General features: G+C 38.8%; 1 protein-coding gene across 1 annotated transcript in view; it reads left to right on the top strand.

Moving 5' to 3' along the window:
• The window catches only part of LOC125690546 (uncharacterized), a 30,601-nt gene extending 26,445 nt beyond the window's left edge, over positions 1-4,156 (top strand). Inside the window, exon 4 of the mRNA XM_048938963.1 lies at positions 2,347-4,156. Within this exon, the coding sequence (XP_048794920.1) occupies positions 2,347-3,345 (999 nt within the window). The 3' untranslated portion in view covers positions 3,346-4,156. The remainder of the gene's footprint in view (positions 1-2,346) is intronic.
• Positions 4,157-20,722: the final 16,566 nt, after the last annotated feature.

Genomic DNA, 20,722 nt, shown 5'->3' on the forward strand with positions numbered 1-20,722 from the left:
ACACAAGACTGGGCCAATTACTTAATTAAAATTTATGTAGGAGCATACACATAGCAGATGGACATTTTGAGAAGGTATTGAATAATGTGTGCATGGTAACAGAAGATGCAGTTTATCTTGTACATTAGCCTTGGACAGATTTTAAGTGCTCTTAACATTAAGAGTCCAATAGGATTTAGACGGTGTGCAAAATTTCCCCCAGCCTTCTTAGCATGGCTGAATTTTCCACTTCTGAAACTATCTGCTGTGGTTTAACTTGATAGGCAGCTCAGCACCATACACCCACATGCTCAATTCCTTGTCCAGAGGATGAGAGAACATGAAAATGGGTAAAACTCATAGGATGAGATAAAGGCAGTTTAGTGTGACAGAAATAGAATGGAAAATAATAATAATAATAATAAAATAAGATACAAAACAAGTAATGCACAATGCAAATGCTCATCACCTGCTGACCAATGCCCAGCCAGTCCCCAAACAGAAACAGCCCCTTGACCAACTCCCATGGTTCCATTGCTCAGCACAGTGTTGTATGGTACGGGACATCCTGTTGAACAGTTTGGGTCAGCCATTTTGATTATCTTCCCTCCAGGCTCCCAGCCCCCACTGGCAGGGCAGTATGAGAAGCAAAAGTCCTTGCCTTTGTGTGAGAACGGCTCACCAGCATCTAAAGTATCAGTGTGTTATCAACATTATTCTCATCCTATAACCACTACAGAGCACCACACCAGCTACCAGGAAGAAAATTATCTCAGACAAAACCAAGACAATATCTTAAAAACAAAGAATGGTCTTAGCCAGAAAGAGGCACCGACTAGGTAGGTCATTCTGTAGACTTAAATAGCTAGCTGAGTTTTAGCTGACCCTTTTGAAAGGCAGGTTAAAGGCTTTTCAACCCAGAACTGTTAAAGAATAATCATTTGGAGGTGCTACATTGTTTACTTTCTCTTCCTTTCCATTCCCATACTTCACTGTGCATTGGAACTTTCATTCTGTCTCAGTGGTTTATGTGCCTGAATTTTAAGGCAAGATTTTATTTAGGTTTATTGTATTTCACTTTACTTTTACAGAGCTGTAGGCAGCCTTAACTGCTTTCTTGGAACACAGCAAGATACAGGAAGACCAAGAAATGTATTGTTTTATGTATAATGATACTAAGCCCAGGTACTTAAAAAAAATCCCAATATCAGTGAACAAAAATTACCAATGCAGAAATTGATTTGAGAAATGATAGGAGTTGTGAAGTGAAATAGCTCATGTACTCTGGTGAACAGAGGGTTCACCAGAGGAAGAATAAGTTTATGCTATCATTTAGTAAGTTATCTTTATGATAATTGAGTCTGCAGGTCCCAGCTACAGCCAAGAATATTGCTCATGACTGTCCAAAAAATATGTAGTCTGTTCAAAACACAGAGAGCAGTAATGGAGAAAGGGTCTAAGGGAGGAGGACTTACTCATCTGAGCAGAAATGGGAACAAAGCTCATCTCCTTATGCCACCTATGAGCCCTTCATTGTTTACATAGTGCTAGAAAATTCAATGGCAAAACTCTTTTTCCAGTGAGATGCTTATATTATTGATGATAATCAGGACCTTTTCCTAACCATGAAATAAAGTTCCTCTGAACAAATGCAAGAAATGAACTTCAGGTTCCTCACGTTTCCCATTTACTAATTCTTTTAGTTAGCACGTCACTTGTGCACTTGAAACTGAACAAGACCAAGGTATGAAGAGAACTTTCAAGACCCATTTCAGTTTTTCTTCTACTGACACTAGCAAAATCACCACTGGCTTAAGTGTCTGTTCTTTCAAGAAAAGCACTTTGTGAAACTAGGGAGAGTTTGAGGGGAAACAAAGGCACTTTCCTGAGGTAAGGCCCTTGTAAGGCACGTCTCTGTAGGCGCAGGAATGAGATGGGTGATCACACTTCTTAAAAATGCCCATCTCTCAGCATGTCAGAGATGCACACCTGATCCTCAACTGGGAGCTCCTCCAACCTAACACTAATGCTCTGGTTAAAATGTTACTTTACATGTGTCTTGGAGGTCTTCGTCTTCCCTTAAGTTGGCGATGACAGCGTACAGACTGGTGCTGCCAACTGCTTAGAAAGGACACTCTATATATGGGACAACAATAGCTTGTCAAGTCTCCGCACATGGAACCCCCTTTATAGATTAGCCATGGTTATGTCAAACTGAGCACAGAGCTCAGTGCTTGTAAATATGAGTATACTTCAAGGGACATCAAGATTGCACTCTTTCCAGAATCTCAAATGTTATATAAAAAGCTAATAGACCATTAATGTGATGTATGATAGTGAACAATGTATCTGTTTGCTTTTTTTAAGGGTGCACCAATGGATGAGAAAAAGCTGATGCCCAGATATAACTGCAATGTTAGTGAAGTTACCATTGTGAACCCTACAATTATCCTGCCAAAAGAGAAGCCAGGAAGCGAACACAGAAACCCTGGTGTCCATCCTCCTTCACCCAGGATGTCAGAGAAGAAGATAGCCCAGGGAGATAAAAAGTTGTGGCCAGAGAAGGTAAAGAGAGAGGGGTCTTTGTCTCCCAGCCTGCACCGTGCAAATGAGTCATATAGCACAGAGAATGTTACCCTGAAGAGGCCAGTGAAGTTGGCTCCTCTGGAGATCCCAGTAGAAGTGAAAGAAGCCCAGCTTCAAAAGATTATGAGCATCCAGAGAGAAGCTCAAATGGCTGCTCAGAAGTTGACAGCTATTAGCTCCATCAGCAATGAACCCCATGTAAAAAGAGTGAAGAATCTGGCCCAGGGGGAGCTGGAAAACCTTCATAAGATAAAGCTGAGTGAGAAGGCTGCTACGGAAAATAAGGATGATCCCCTTTCCCCTAAAAGCAGCAAGCCCTTGGGAGAAATACAAATTATTTTGCCTCCAGACACAGGCTCAAAATCGACTAAGCAACCAGGTGTTGAAGAGACTCCCAGGACACTTCATAAGGCATCAATTCCCACTCTCCAGGTGGATGTACATGAAGAGTCTAGCAGCCCTGACAGCATCTCTGATCCTTACCAGAACAATTGTCGCCGCCGATTCAGAGTAAGGCACATGAAAGAGCAGCAGGAAGACCAGGGGAAAGCCAAACCCTTAAAGGTCACAGATTCCAGTGTGGGAGAAGGGAAGAAGAAATCTGCAGGTCAGCGAACACAAAAAACCCTCAGTGACGCAAGCAAGCTCATTGAGAATGTGGCCAAAAGGCAGAAGGAAAGAGGAGCACAGAAAGAGGAAACAGACGAAGCTTCCATTGTAAAGAGACAGTCTACTCGAAGGATGGCCTTAGGAGACATCATCCAGGTGGATGAAGACTGAATATCATGCTCCAGATCATGCACAGGAGATTTAGACACAACCGCTATTCAGTAAAGTGCTCTAGACTGACTTTCTAGGTAGAAGTCTTCAAAAGAGTATCTACAGACATTAGTGGAGCACAATGTGAAAAGAAGTTAACGCTGTTGAACATCTCCCTAATTTCTGAGATGCCCAAATTAGTAAATATCCTCCTATTCTGATCAGTATTAGAAATGCGCCAGCTAAATTCCTGAGGTCAGCGTGGACTGCAAATCAGATGTGGACTATGCAGGGAAAATTTAGTTGTGGATTGGGTGGAAGTACCCAGAGAAAAGCAGGATCTTCGAAAATATTCTGTCTGGTATAAGACTGAAAGAAATAGAACTATTTTCTCTTGAGAATACAGCCCTATCTTCTTGAGCTGTGACAAGTCTGCTGAAGAAAGGAAAGACTGAAAATGTTCTTCCTATCCATTGTGGGCAGGACAAAAAGTAAATTGTTTAAAGTTTAGAAAGAGACAAGTTACAAAAGGAGAAATGATTTAAGGACAGTAAACAGAAAACTATGCTGTTTACAGAGATAGGAATCTTTGTCACTGAAAATTTAAATAATGCATTAGACAAACAGCTGCCAAGAATGATTTCAGAAGAGCTAATCCTTCACTCAGATACAATAAAAGGTAGACGATCTGTAATGTCATTCCACCTGTATTTTCTTACGTATTTTCTTATATTTTACAGTGCATCTCTCAGCTACGCTGTTATAGGACTACTAATCATGTAATCACTATTCAGTAGAAAAATATGCAATAAAAGTAATTTTTCACTTTGCACTGATTCTTCTTCATTGTCTTATAGCTGGTGTCAAAATATTTGATGAATATAAAAAAATCTTATCTAATAAATGTCTGAGTCTCCTTGATTTCTTCAGACACACCTCTGCTTGTTATTTCCCATTTTTCTGGTAAAAAAAGGAATATGAAATCCTTATATTTTAACAGTCTTTGTTAAACAGCTGTCTTGCATTTTTTACATTTTCATCTTTGGTCATCTTTTCAGATCAGCAGATCACCGCTGTCTTTTTTTTTTTTTTTTTTAGTGAGAACTATTGGTGATAGGTGGATGGTTGGACTGGATGATCTTATAGGTCTTTTCCATTCTCAGTGATTCTGTGATTCTGTGATTCTGAAGACTGAGTATTATTCTTACAAGAAATTCCTCCTATTTTATTAATGGCCCACATTGTCAAAGGCAGATGTTGGTGGTGTAACAGCAGAAGTTGAACCTTGCCACCAATATTCCAGTAAATTTTATTGCAGTGTGAAGACTGCAGTGGAGTAGCAGGTTGACAAAATGGCATCTGACATGGAAGTGCATATGAAGCAATGGTGTGTCATTAAACTCCTCCATGCAGAAAAAATGGAATCCATTGACGTTCGCTGACACTTACTGAACGTTTGTGGAGACCAAACAGTGGATGTGAGTGCAGTGAGCTGGCTTTCAGCATTGGCAACAGCAATGTGAAAGGTAAGCCACATTCAAAAATGCCATGCACAGCTGTCACACCAGGAAATAACCAGTATCTTGAGCAGTTCATCCATGCTGACCATCTATGTAATTGGCAAATTGCAACAGGAGAACTCTGTGTGGACATGCATATCAGCTTCAGTGCATTGGAAATGATGGTGGTGATGTTGGACTATCATGCAGTTTGCACCAGGTGAGTCCCACAAATACACAGGAACAGAAAGAATATCATGTGCAAATTTTTCAGGACCTATGGAACAAACAAGAGATTTGAGGTAACAGTTTTCTGGATAGCATCTTTACTGGTCATGAGATATGGTGTCACCACTATGATCTGGAGTCAAAATGGCCGTACACGAAGTGGTGACATATGAATTCCCCATCAAACAAAAAGTTCTAAATGCAGCCCTCAGAGGGTAAAGTGACGTGCTCTATCTTCTGGGATAGGAAAGGGATGATCCTTCTGGATTTCCTGGAACCTGGATGAGATAGTCTTGTAAATGACATTTTCAGCAAAAATTTGGATGTTCACTTCCTTCTGGTAGTTTGCTTGTTTGATTGCCTGGTTTGTTTTTTAGCAAAGGTGATCTTGTTTGGATATTAAATTATCTTAGAAACTGATATTTCAAAAAAGCCAAATGGCAACATCTGTCATAAACTTTCGGAAGTTAGAAAAATGCATGGATTTTTTTTTAAATCAACAGTTGTATATGATGGCTAGAAAAAACAGAACTAAGGCTTTAAACATGCTAGAATTGGTGGAAGAACAGAAGAACAAAGAATCATAATTGGACAAAAGAGGTGAGCCTTCTGTTGTCTTTTTTTTTCCTTCTAATGTGTAGATAACAAAGACAGTAAAAGTTAGAGCAAAAGAGACTATCGGTCAAGTAATTTTCTACATTCCAGCCACAGCCATGCCAGAAATTGCAAAATATTTTCCTTTTTTTTTTTATTATTGATAGGTGCCCTGTTTTCTTCGTTAAGAGAAAACGCAGCACCTAGAGGTGCTTCAGGAATTAATTTTTAGATATGTGGTTTAATTTTTGTGTGGTTCCCATGGGAAGCCAAGAGTTGAACGTTATGGGTAACTTCCAACTGAGGATGTTCTAGGTTTCTATGATTCTTGAGAATTTCCTTCTGGAGGAAAATGAAGATTTTACCTTGTGCCTTTTTGCTGCTCTTACCTCCCTGCTTTGCCCTCGTCTTGGCTTGCTTGCATTTTATGCTCACCTTTTTGGTCTTTGTTTTGGGACTGCTATGGTTCAATTCATTTTAAATTATCAATTGTCTGGTGGCAGGTTCTTCCAAATATTTCATGAAGTCTAACTGTTACCCCACAGATAGATTTCAGTTCTTTATTATATGATGCATTTACAAATCAAATGGAATAATTTTGCTCTTCTCTAGTGCCCAGACCTTTCCACAGGGCTCCACAGGCAGCAAGAACTTGAATTCAGGCAATAGGAATTAATTGATTAGAGGTAGACCTAGAGGCAAAGTGTCTTATAAGAAAAGGAGATATCTTAAGGCAAAGAGAAAAAGTTGCTTGGCAAATTGACAGTTGCAAATGCTCTAAGAATTTATGCTGTGTAAAATAGGCACAGTATTAAGAATAGGGCATCAGAGAAACCACAGAAAGCTTCTCTAATGCAGTGAGAGTTAATACAAGAATGAGTGAAAAAGCAAGTAGGGGAACAGAAGTAGAGGTATGGCAGAAAATACACAAGGAAGCCATCTGACCTGTTAACAGAAGGTGAGGAATTAAAATCAGATGCTAAGCCAGGAAAAAGAAATGCAGGAATATGTGTTCCTCATGATGTCTGGGCCAGAGGGAGAAATAGTCACTTAGCTCATAAATGCAACTGTACCTCTGACTCACTGCACCTACTTAACTGTGAATATGAAACTGCAATCTCAATGTGTTCTGGTTGCATCCCATCAGTTCCCAGCAAAGTGGTGTTCCAAATGTTGAACGTGATCTCCAAAGAAGATCATTGCTATTAAAATTTGTGTTTGACAAAAGAGGGAAAAGAGCAGCATGATGGAACAGCTGGGTTCTTGAGTTTGCCTGGCTCACTTGAGAAGCTGCTCCCCTTCACTCATGAAGAGGTAATGTGAGAAGGTTCCTCAAGTGCATATTTGAGGCCATCCAAATGGGACTCCTGTCTTGGAAATACACTAACACTCAATTAGGATGAATAACACGAAATAAGCTGGAATTGTGGGAAGACCATTGCATACAAGAGAATGACTTGCTTTTTCCTTTACATGACTCTTTTAATCCAAAATATATGCAAAATTATGTCCAGGAACAAGTGACACAGTATTGCTTTAAACACATAAAATGGTGAGACTGAAAAGGACCAGGAGGGCCCAGTTTTTTTGCCTGCGGCTACAGCGGCAAGCTGTGTTTTGAATGCATGAGAAGGATAATTTTAATTATAGGATAAAAACAAGATTTAAAAAAAATAGTGGAAGCTGAAGCCTGGGAAATTCAAACAGGAATTGGATGCAGCATTTCACCCGAAGCTGCAGTCTCTTTCATCCCCATAAATGCATGCTGCCCTGGCTATTGGTGATGGTTAGGCCTTCCCCTCACTGCTTTTTGCTGGCACTGCTTCTTAGATAGAGGTGCAGTGACCTGGAACAGGGAATTTCACGTAGCAAATTCCTCAAAATGATGAGTTTTCAACTGGGATCTGTCCTTATGCAAGCAGTGCTTATGTCAGCATGAAGAAGGCAAGGACAGGGACGAACACATTCATTTTGGTGACTGACTGTACTTTTGTCATGTTAAAGTGTATCTAAACTATACTCAGAGGGCAATAAACTACTGTATCAAAGTACAAAGAAACAGAGTGACATGAAATTAAGTCTTGAAAAATCTGGGCTCTATCCTTAAACTTCTGTATACTGAAGAGTAATTGCATCTTTGGTTTAGAAATGCCCAGCTAGTATTTGCTAGAAAAGCAGTTTAGGGAATATAATGCTTCACTTTCCTTTTCAAATCTTTCTGTTCTTCTAGATTTTTTAAAAATATTCAGACTGAAATAAGATGATAGTCACACATTTTCCATAATGAAAAAGTGAATTGCTATATGAGAAAGAATTATGACACCAACTTAGGAGGAAGTGTCAATCTGCCTGGGGGTAGGAAGGCTCTGCAAAGGGATCTTGACAGGCTGAATTGCTGGGCCAATGGGATGAAGTTCAACAAAACTAAGTACTGAATCCTGCACTTTGGCCAGGACAATCATAGGCAATGCTAAAGGCTTGGGGCAAAGTGTGGAAGAAACGCTCTGTCTGTCGGTCAACACCCAGTTGAAGATGAGCCAGCAGTGTGCCCAGTTGGCCAAGAAGGCAATGGCATCCTGGCTTGTATCAGAAATAGTGCTGCCAGCAGGAGTGAAGAAATGATCATCCCTCCTTATTCAGTACTGTTGAGGCCACACCTCAAGTACTGTGTTCAGTCTGGGGCCTCTCACTACAAGAAAGACGTTGAAGCACTGGAGCATGTTCAGAGAAGGTCAAGAAAGTTGTGAGGGTTCTGAAGCACAAGTCTTATGGGGAGAGGCTGAGGGAGCTGGGATTTTTCAGTCTGGAGAAGACATAGGGGATACCTCATCACTCTCTACAACTACTAAACAACTCAATTCCCTCAGCTGCTCCTCATATGTCTTGCTTTCCAGTCACTTTACAAATTTTGTTGTTCTTTTCAGAATACATTCAAGAAATTCATTATCCTTCTTGTAGTGAAGGGCCCAATCAGTGAGGATGACAATCTGCACCCGAGACTTAATCAGCTCATAAAAATAGTTTCAAATATTTAGAATATGAACAAAAATTCTAGCAAACAAATAAAAAGAGGAATCAATTCTTCTGTAAAGAAAGTTTATAAAGAATTCGTATCAAGAATCTCCACAGGGATGTATGGTGGAAATCCTGGAGGTAACTGGATCCCAGTCACAATTTGTAAGAGTTTGAAATGCTATGAAATAGCCACTTGTCATGGATGTCCCCCAAATTGTGCAGAAGCGTTACTGGAGACAGTCTAGTTATTTGCTTGCTGTTCTTCTTCCCTTCGGCTTGTAGCAGGAAAACTCAACAATCAAAGGCAAGACACAGAAAAAACATTCTGAAAAGCTTTTAGACATGAAGATGTGGAACAACAGGGTAAGATTTTTTGGTTTCATTATTGCTAATGATTAAATTCTCTTTGCAATTGTCCTTAAGTTGGCATTGATCCCGAAATGTATTGTGTGTACTATTTTTTGGGGGGAAACAACAATTTAGTCATCAGCAGGCAGAGGAAGGTAAAGGTAAGAGCCAGGAGTGAGGAAACTAAGAAACCTTCCAAAGACTGTCCTCAATCTGACTTCAATTTCCATTAGCTGCAAACTTTTCTCTGCTTCTTTATGTCTCACAACTTCTCAAATTGTGAAGATGAGGAGGATGTAATGGATTCTCTTGAAGACCTATAAGGTTTGTCTGGACGAGGTGTTAAATAATTTTGTCCAGGTCCTGTTTTTATGATGATAGGTTAGACTGGATGATCTCTGAGGTCCCTCACTCGTGCCTTTCTGTGATTTCTGTGGTATCTGTGATTTCTAAGAATCACAGTGCAAGACGGCGTCTAGCATTACGTACAACTCTGGAGCCAGTAATAATGCATTAAAGATTCTGCACTAGACTCTGTGCACTTCTCTCAGTTGTAACATGGGGAAGAGGTTTTCACAGTAGAGGCCATGATCCTGGTAGTACTGTGTGATTTGTAGTTTAATGAAGAGTAGAGTCTTTTCCAGAAGAGCAATTAGCAGTAGCAGGGAAAATTGTGTTATTGTAAACCAGCATTTCTATCTGCTAAGGTGAGTCTGGGAGAGAGCAATTACTGGCTCTGATTTTTCTGATCATGTAACCTGGGCACATTAAACTCGTGGAAAACAGCTTTGCAACTTCAGAAATGAGCTGGCACTGAGATTGCTGTTGGGATCAATGTGCTAATGCTCTCAGGCCATTCGTACCAACAGGTTGCCTTAATTTTCAGTTTGTTAGAGACATGATTTTAAACATAATCGTTTCCTCTGAATATTCACTGAGGCCCTGGGGTGACATGCTTTCAGACAATTATAGCAGAAATGTCAATAAAAGGGGCAGTGCTGGATAATCATTAGCAGAATGTACTTTTAACTTTGTTCCTTGAGTACGTGGGCTTCTACCCTGGGCAGACTGCAAAGAGTTCGTCTGTCTCCAGAAATTCATCATAGTAGATGAACCTGAAAAATGTTCCCATTAAAACAAAGAATGCATGGAGTCTCCAGCCAAATCCAGAAGCAAATCCAAGTCATGGTCTCTTAGAGATACAAAACATTATGTGTTTTTCTTTCTCATACTTATTTTCTTTCAAGTTACTGATGGAAGTAAGAGCAGAAGCTCTGAAAGGCCTTTTTACGTTTCTGGCCCAATAAGAGAGAGAAAGCAGAATGTAAGCACCATGTGAGAGTTTCAGACAGGTTTTCAGTTCAAGAAAGAACCAAAAAGACTAATCAGATTGAGATGTATATAGATCACGGGGCCTCTGTGTGGCCAAGCCTTTTTATTTTGTTTTGTATTTGTTGGGAATCAATTAGAAGTACTTGTTTCTGAGGCAATAATGTTTTTTAGGTCTCTGCAAATATAACTCTTCAACATCCTGACATGCCTAAACAGGGATTTGTTTTGATAGTAGTACACTGTGCTAGAGATGAATCAAATGCACAGTGAGAGGTGGCTCAGATTGCATTCCTTATGTTGGAAACTGAGTGATGGGCTGAGTCTGAGTCACGCATCCATTCGAGGAATCTCCATATCCACAGGCAGTAGGTGATTATTACCATCTTCATAATCTCTTACAACAATCATGACTGCTTAAGAACAGAGGCATGGAAGATTTTTGTTTTTCCTCTTGAAAATGAACATCATTTTTCATGCCTTTAATTCAATTAATATTTTCCCATCTCCAGGTTTTCACTGTACAACATTTTCTGATTTCAGAGATCTGTCAGTAGAAGGTAATGAAAATGTAAGTAATCCAGGGGTGTGTGGGTGGGAAATAAACTTTGTTATTAAGTTAAAAATCACAGCTTGAGGTCTGGGTGCACTTCCAGAGGTAATTCATTTGGTAAATCAACCAATTTGTCCTATCATCAAACTGTCATTTCTGAGCAGTGCTGCACCAGGTCCCTGCCAGGGACTATTACACAAGCCATTATTATTTCAGCCCCATTAGCTTACGGAATACACCTCTTTGCCCAAGCAAAGATGCTAATCAGCTTCACCTTGAAACAGAAAATTCATCCTGTTGTTTCTGATGTGGCTTCCTGGATCATTACTAAATATCAATTCAAACTGTAGAGCAAAGAGCAGAGCATTACACTTATCAAAGGGCAAGATAACTTGATCCTTTCTTCACTAGGCCGTGGTGGCAAGTAATGAAGACAAACTTGTGACCAGAACTACAGCTTCTTTCTGGTATGACTAAATAAGCATCCATCAGCAGATTCACAAAGCTAAAGAAAGGCATTCTTACTTCTAGTCATGAATGGGCTGCATGAGATTTGAGTAGATTATCTGAGACCTGACACAGCCTGAGATTTCAGTTCATTTTCTTCTTTTGACTGTGAATCTGAGTCAGGCAATTAAATTATACAGGGACTATCAGCCAATAGGAAACAGCTGCAGAGACTGGTTTGCAAGAGAAGTCTGATACATAGACAGTATATCCCTATGTGTAGAAGTAAGTTAAATATCTGATTATGAAGGCTTGGTGACACGTGCAATATTCATCTATTCTTTTTTGCTCTGTTACATATGGAAAGAAGGCGACTGCAACCTAGGGTATGTATTAGGAAAGATTCTTGGCCCATGCTGATTCCCATAGGACCAGGCACTACTTGGAAGACCACATAACAGGGCAGAAAACAGAGTCTCCGTTCTCGGGAATGTGTTTACTAATATGGACCTAACCTCAAAAATAAATACCCTTGATTAATTTATTTTACAATCCCTTGGGAAATTTATCGACAAGAATATTTCAAATATTTCAAGGTATGCACTGATCCTCTGATTATCCTCAGGCAGTGTTAAGAATTGTGAATACTGTGTTTCTTGCTCCCACAACTGTGAAATCTTTGTTAAAGTATATTAATGATGGTGTTATCCAAATGTCTCTTGAACACTGACAGGCATAGGACATCAATCACTTCTCTAGGAAGCCAGTTCCAGCGTTTGACCTCTCTCCCTAACATCCAGTCTCAATCTCCCCTTCCTCAAACATTAAGTTTGAAGAAAATGATGCATTTTTCAAACATCAGCAAGCGTCTCTGTCCTGCTGTCCTGGAAAGGGTTATTGCAGCAGCACTCCAGCAGATGGCTGACTTCTGTCATGAATAAAATTTGCCCAAGGAAAACGTATCATGCAGCAGCATGTTTGCAGAAAGAGCAGAGATTTATTTCCTTTGGCTGTTGATTAATACAGCTGATCTTTTTCCACTTTGGACTTGGTAATGATGCTAAAAATAAAAACAGCTCTGTGCAGTTCAAGGAAGACAAATATGACATAGCAAAGTAAAATGCTGACATAAAAAGAGTAATAATGTCCCCCCCCCAAAATCACTGAAATCCATTTCTGGTTTAACTCTCGTTTAAAAACAAAAACAAAAACAAAAAAAACCCCAACCAAACAACAACAACAACAACAACAAAAATTGACAATGCTTTAGCATTTAGTATTTAATGCTTTTATTCTGGATAGATTCTCTTTGGGTCATGTTAAACTGTCAATTTCCTTCCCTAGAACCTAAGGGAAACCTGCATGCATTTAAGCAAATAGATCTGATCTGTCTTGGTGGGAGTATGAAAGATGAAACAAAAGAAGGCAGATGAAGGGATCTGGTGGTGCTTGAGTCTTCAAAACTGTCAATCAGAGCACGCCCAGGAGGAAAGAAGGAAATCTTCATTATTGGAAACTGTTGGACTCACATTGTTTCATGCAGAAACATGGTCTGAAATCTTCCAGTTTCCAGTCTCATTACATGCAAAAGTATTTAAATCCTAGTTCTTCCAACTTTCCAATGGGGGAAAATCTGTCTGTAGTTCAAGTGTTACAAACAACAGACATGGAAATTTACCCAGTACTGATGCACTGGTATTGTCACTGCCATCTGTGCAATAGCTAAGTTGACAGAAATAATGAGTTTTGCCACTGTATTCACTAGAGGGATGAAATTATTGCCAGGGAGCCACAACTGCAGGGTGAATATTATGACATAGTGAATCACAGGAAACAAGGCTAAAGGGACTTTCATGGTCTGTCACCTCATTTATGTTCCCGGCACGCACAAAACTATCCTAAATGCATTTGGTTTGTTAGTTATTTTTTTAATCTCAGATGAACAAACAAGAAAAATTCACTGCAAACATTCCAAGAATAGAGATTCCATACCTATTCCATTATTTCTATAGCTTTGTGAGCATTCATCTTTCCTCTGGCAACTGATCTCCCTAAATGCAACTGGAGTCTATTGTTTGTTGACCTAACCCAGATGGCTATGCAGAAATATCTACTACCCTTCTCATTCCAGCAACCTTCTGCATATTTCAGGGCTTCTGCCATCTTCACCCTCAATTTCCTCTTTACTAGGCTAAACTATCCACTCCTTTCAATCTGTTTGTCTTAGGTCATATTTTCTTGACTTCTGTGCACTCATAAAACTCTCTGCATACTGTCCAGTTTGGCCATTTCATTCCTGTAATGTGGGGCCTGAACAGAGTTCCAAATAACTAGTATTTAAGACTATTGGATGAGCATTTTTAGATCTGCAAATGAATGCACCTGTTCTGCCATATGGCTGTTGTCAGTTCTGCATGTGCCTGTCTTTTTTTGTTAGTGTAATGCCCTCTCCAGGTGAAGAGGTGAAGGGATTAAACATATTTGCCTGTATTCTAAATAACTATATTGGAATTTATACTTGGAATGTGAACCAGTCCATAAAAGTGCATTTCAAAGGTCCTCTTTCACATCCCATCTGTGCCAAGGGAACAAACAGCCATAGGTCATCCAGGACAGTATTTTCTGTCTGACAGTTGTCATCATTGATATTTAAAGAGGGTACCATTAACCTCACAGGAGATCATTGTGGGATACTGTGGCTGTGGGAAAGTGCTTCATTCCAATGACAAAAAGACTGGCTAGTGCCAGATTGATAGTTTGTGCATTCTTTTAAAAGTATGATATAATCCTCACTCATGAAGCTTGTCCCAGTTCTCAGACTGCTAAATTCTTGGGTATACCAATCTATCACAGCATCTTAAATGAATGTGTTAACCTTCATGAGAAAGTAGTGAATTAGCAGTTAGAGGGAAAGTGATGTAATGGTACCTTCTGACTACCGCTGGCTTTTGGTAAGGCACAGTGTGATATTCTCAGATATAGACAGTGAGCAAAAGATGACATGTGAATGACATTGGAAACTCCTAAATGTACTCAGATTGAGTGGAAATGATTAGACTCCTACCAGAGTCTCTACCAAATCCACAATTACTGAGTTATCTTCAGCAAAGCCTTGTGTGTTGGAAAAGAGGCAGCAGTAAAACGTACAGTTAACACCATGATAATGGAAAAAAAGCTGAGGTTATATTATTTATCATTATTCATGTTTGTTTATGAATAGAAGAATATGTGCAGTTGCTGACATCACACTTTAATTAGAATAATTAGATAGGTATGAGCAAAAATAAGGTCATGTATGTCTTCCAATTTCTTAGCTGTGTTCACTGATCAGGACTGATTGTTGTATATGATATAAACCACAATTGTTGCTACCAGAAAAGGGTCCAGACCTGTCCAATCTAGAGATTGAGAAAAGTGCTTTCCTTCATGCATTTAACAGAGCATTCAGGGGTGTATTTACTCATGAAACCCATACCTGAAGATCAGATATTTTTTATATGCAAAGTGTAGTTAAGTGAACTTGATGTAATTTTATTGTATTGTATTGTATTGTATTTATTTATTTATTGTGGAGTCTGAAACAAAGATCAGATTGATTCTCAAAATTTTCATCACAAATCAGCTTTTAGCAAAGCACCTGCAAGTTAGATTTATCACATTCAAATTTTAGGGAATTTTAGAAGAAAAAATATATAATTTTCAATGGAAAATATTTTTAGTAAATCTCTTTACCTTACATTTCAGCTGAGGTTTTCCTTCCTGGATTTATTATTTCTACATCTTTATTTCTTAAGGGATTGAATCACATTCCTGTCTGTGGGACAAAATGTGAAAGACTAATCCAGAAAACCATTCCTGTTGTCTTTTCCTGTTGTCTATTTATCATCCTCCAGGATTTACTGGATTTGTTTCACTATATGCTTTATTTCCCTGTGACATCAACTAGCTTCCCTTGGTCACTGAATTGGTTAATCTTGTCATAAAAGGAAATAAAGGCAGTTAAATAGAACTTTCCCCTCATGAACTCATGTTGGCTGTGGCCACTGACTGAATTGTCTTTCTGGTGTTTTTCAGTAACTCCCAGAATAATATTCTCTGTAATTTCACCAGGCACTGAAGTGAGACTGACAGGGCTCTGTAATTGGTTGGAATGATTGGTTTGAAAGCAAAAGCTTACAAGAGATGTGATGTGCACGACTGCCAATTAAGGGTGGGTCTATGTTTGCACTCAGGTTATCCTTACCTATTTTTTACATTGTGTATTGTGACTTGAACTTTGAAAGAAGATTGATCAGCATGAGTCCCAGAGCTGACATCTGCATCTTCAGGCTGCTAGGACAAAGTCAACGTCTGTTGTTACCTTACACAGTGCAGAAAAAGCTGAGATATATGTGAAGATGCTCAGGACAAGTCCTTCAGTAAACATTTCAGGAGACCTAACAATCACTGCTTGAGAGATTTCATGGAGAACATAGCAAAGAATTGTCCAAAGAAGGCATGAAAGCTGGTGAAGGATCTGGAGCATAAGTCTTAGGAGGAGTGGCTGAACAAATTGGAATTGTTCAATCTGGAGAAGGGGAATGTCAGGGAGTACCTTACTGCTTTCTACAGCTACTTGAAAGGAGGTTGTATCAAAGTGCGGGTTGGCTGCTTATCCCAGGTAACTGGTGGTAGGATGAATGTAATGGCCTTAAGTTGTACCAGGGAAGGTTCAGGCTAGATGTTAAGAGATATTTCTTCTCAAAAGGAGTGATAAGACATTGGAACAGGCTGTCCAGGGAAGTGGTAGAGCCACCGTCTCTGGAGTTGTTCAAGAAAAGGGCAGATGTGGCACTGAGGGACATGGCATAGTGGGAATGGGATGATGCTTGGACTAGATCATAGAGGTCTTTTCCAACCTTAATAATTCTGCGATGATTCTATGAAAGAACTACAAAATATTTTGCATGCTTGAGCCTGGGTCTTCCTGAGCAGAATGCGGGCAATATATTCCAAGTTATGAGCAGCCAATGAGAGGACTAAAGCCAGCAGTGTGAGGAAAGTGCAACCGCCTCAATATGCAAAAGCATGCTCTTGCATGAACCTTGTAAAGCAGAGAAGTATTTCAGGGTGCAAAAGCTGCTGTAATGGAGGTAGTGCATATTTTCTTTTGTCATCACTGAGTAATGTGAAAAAAGCAAACTTCATAATTTCAATGAGCATGGAAATTTAGAAAAATCTGCAAGGAATATTATGGGAATTCCTCCATGAGAAGAGCTCATGAACAATGTAAATAAACACTTGTCAGAAAACGACCTGGGTAAACTACATCCTGCCTCAATGCAGGTTGAAAAGAGAGCACTTTACACTCCATTGCAGCCTCAGTCTTGATGCCTCTCTGTTATGGAGGGAGAAGTCGAGCTTAATGTAGTACAAATTATCACACTAACCAAAAGAGCATGACTTCATAATTCACTAGCTAAACATACAGACCTTTGTCCTTTTGCTTTGAATATCACATCTGCTTTTTTGAACCTGCATTTCTAGGAAAAGATCTTCAGTGATTTTGGCAGGATGCAAAGCTTTCCCTTAAGAGCAGAATTATATGTGAAATTTGACAAACAAATTCTATTTTAAATGAATGTAATTGTCCCAGAACACAAATGTACTTGGTCAATAAAAACTGGAAGCTGTTGCCAGTCTTTCGGTGTCCCCTTCTACTGCAAGTGATAGTCTTTTGTTTTTGTTACAGCTTCCTGCAGAGTGCTGCACAGTGCACGGCTTCACAGTGGACAGAGGTCACCAATGGAGTGTGAGATCTTGTCCTAGAAAAAGAGCTGAGTAACAAGAAGACAAAGCCCTCTAATAGTATTAAATCATTCATGTTAGTAAAGACAGAAGCCAAATGCACACAGTGACAAAAAGACTTAATGACATTAAAGGACTAAAAGAGCAAGTGAAATTTTTTATAGCTAGATATAGAAGGACACAAGAGAAACCATTCCTAAATATATACACACAGCAATGAAATTTGAACCAGTTATTAGAAAAAGGTCATGGAATTATGTTAGTTAGATCTATGCAATATTTAATAGCAGTCAAAGGGAAAAGTGTGTCACAATTATCAGGAGAAGCACAGAGAGCAAAACAATAAGCAATAAGCCACCTGATGTATCCTGGTATGACCAAATGTTGAGTATTGAGTCTCATTCTTATTGCTTCTCAAAGAAATCCTTATATTAATATGGATAAACTGGAAATTTAAGATTTATGTTGAAAACTGTCAGGAATAGTTAAATGTTTGAGAAGTTCATAATATGAAGGGCAAGCAAATGAAGTAGAATTCTTCAGCATTCAAGAAAAGAAGACTTAAGAGGACCATGACAGAGGTTTGAATGATATGGAGGTGTTGATCAAGGAATGGTTGTACTCTTGTCTAGTGAATGTACAAAGGGCCATCCAACAAAATGATAAATTGGTTCTTTGAACAGTATGGTTTAGATCTGAAACTTCCTTCAGGAAGAGTTTGCATGGGTTCCAAACAGGACTGTGTATTTCATAAACAAGAAATCCACTGAAAGAAAAGTTGACAGATACCAACTTTTCATCTGGAAACCCACTAAACTACAAATTACTGGAGCAAGGGAGATTATTCTAGGTGAGCTTCATTGTCTATTTGCCCAGTTTTTCCTCTATGTTTGTCTCACTGATTAATAGTGGAGACAAGATAACGGTGCAACTTTGGTCTGACTCAGTATAGCTCTTCTGTTTAATTTCTAAAATGTGTGCATTATCCCACAATCTTCATAATGCATCCAGTAAAATCATCCTCCTGGTTAGCCACTCCGGCAAGTGACAAGACCATCCTGCCCTAGGCAGCCTAATAGGCACTTTGTGAAATTCAATCGTCTTTAGTATTCCTGCAGAGCCCTCACAACTTTTTCTCTTCTGAATTTTTCCATCTGTTCATATTTTACATTATGTCTGAAGGCCAAACTTGCAGTCCCTTGCATCTCACAACAGAATCTGGATCAGCTGTGTGTTGTATTACATGCAAAGAATAATCTTCAAAGTTACTTTCCTCCCCAGTTTCACATCATCCCATTTTTGCTGATTGGACAAACCTTGTCTTCAGTTTTCTCTTCTCAAAAACCTCTGCTTTTTTTTTTTTTTTTTTTTTTTCTCATGCCTCTCTTCAAACGATCTGTGAGTTTGTGTGTAAATATTTTTTAACAGGATCAAAAGAAATACAATCAACTCTTTAATAAAAAAAAAAAAGGATTTTATATTCCTATATTTTTTCACCACTTTGTTCTGGTTGCATTTATTTTTTGTTGTCATTGCTGACACTGATTTTTCTTTATATGTTGAAATCCACTGGAAAGGAAAAAAATCTCCATCTAATAAATACACTATAAATGAAATATAAAAATGTCTATGTAATAAATTCGTAAATTATTTGCCTTTGAACTCTTCACCAGCTCTGCACCCTCTAACATATCTTCCCAGACTAATTGTAATATTTTAAACCTTGACAAAACTTCAGGCAGTTATCATTTAAAATAAGTTATCTTGTCTGAGAATATCAACTTCATCTCTCAGCCTTATTCCTTAAAAATTTCCTTCTGTGTTTGCTTTGGCTTGAGGCCATAAATAAGCCAGATTCCATCTGGGTCATTATTTTTATCTTCTGTATATAAAAATCTACAGAACTTTGCTTTCTGGAAATCATGGAATAAGAAATTTGAGTTTATCTTTGGATAAAATGAGATTTTTGTCTCCCAGTGGGATATAAAAAGTGACTTACAGACCTGAAAAAGTAGCAAAATATGAAATAATTCACATTCGAAAGTTATTTCTGCATGGAGAATTTTGTACTGAAATTATATGGAAAAAGTGCTTTAGAAATATTTTTGGTCTTTTAAAATGGCTTCAAAAGACATTGATGTGGGTTGAATCTATGGCTGATAGGATATGCAACATCAACTTCCAATCCTTAAGCATACTAAATGACAGGCTAATATAGTGCAAAAACAGGGGTATGATTAGGACATAATTAGGATTTCCAGCTCCTTTGAATTTTAATAATAGCCTTGTATTTCTTTTGTGTATGATACACACAGTCTCTTACATCTGATTTACTGCTTTCATACTCCCATAAGTTCACTTACATATTCTCTAATGTGGTTCCAGAATTAAGCTAGGATGCTCAGTACATGAACAAATTCTACTGATAAGGAGCTGTTGCAAGATACAACAACCAGAAAAAGCTGGAGAGGAAACCATTTCAGATCAATCCTTTGTAGAGGATATTTCAGTATAATAAAGGGCATGGTGCTGAGTAAGATATCAGAATAAACCTATTTTCTTATAGGTACTGTTTCAGGTTCATGAGTGACTACAAGGGCATGAAGCTGCTTTCTTGCTTTATTCAAACTGTGGGTCAGGACATCTTGCATCTACATCACTGCCCTTAACTCTAGTGTCAAAATCTTCTAAACCTTTTTGATAGAATTAACCTGCTCTCTCAGTCTGCATTAATTCTCAAGAAGAGGATGAAAAAATTCCTCATATTTAAAGATGAACTAAAACCCTAATGTTTTAGTGAATGTATTCAACGTACAGTCCTGCTCTGGGTGTATGCAATGCCACTAAGCACTTCCTTTTTAAAATGAATTAGGACTTTGAAATTCCAGATTCTTTGCTTGTTTTGTGGCTTCTGAGATGTAGGTGGAAGAGAGGAACAGATCTCACTATCTTAATAGAGACAGAGATACTGTACTGTACTGTACTGCTGAAAGTTTTACTTTCAGCAACCAATAAGAGAATGCTGTGTTGTTTGATGTGATTCAGCCTGGCTCCACCAAATCCCAAGAGGCACTGATGTCGATTTACCATACTACAAGGAAATACGAAGTGTACTCCAGACGAATCCTTGAACAGTTGTTCAGTAAAAAGGAAGAAAAATTGGTCAATGCTGCTCCATCGGGCAAGATCCATTTTCAGTTCACTGGCTATTTCTGCAGGTCATCACAGGCATTTTCAGAAGCAGTGATCAACTGTATCAGTATAATTAAATGTGTCCCATTTTAAGTTTGATATCTCCTTGTTCTAGAACTTAACATCACAGAAGATTATGACCCACTGATGGAAAGCAGAAATACAGCATATAATTTTAGAACTGTACTGTCCTCTACGATCAATGATATGATTTAGAGAGTCGTAGAATCATTAAGGTTGGAAAAGACCTCCAAGATCATCTGGTCCAACTGTCCAGCAACCACCAATATTTCCGTACTAAACCATGTCCCCCAGTACAACATCTAAATGTTTCTTGAACACCTCCAGAGATGGTGACTCAACTGCCTCCCTGGGCTGTCTGTTCAAGTGCCTGACCACTCTTGGG

The sequence above is a fragment of the Lagopus muta genome, chromosome 3 (assembly GCF_023343835.1).
Source record: "Lagopus muta isolate bLagMut1 chromosome 3, bLagMut1 primary, whole genome shotgun sequence".
Taxonomy (NCBI): Eukaryota; Metazoa; Chordata; class Aves; order Galliformes; family Phasianidae; genus Lagopus; species Lagopus muta.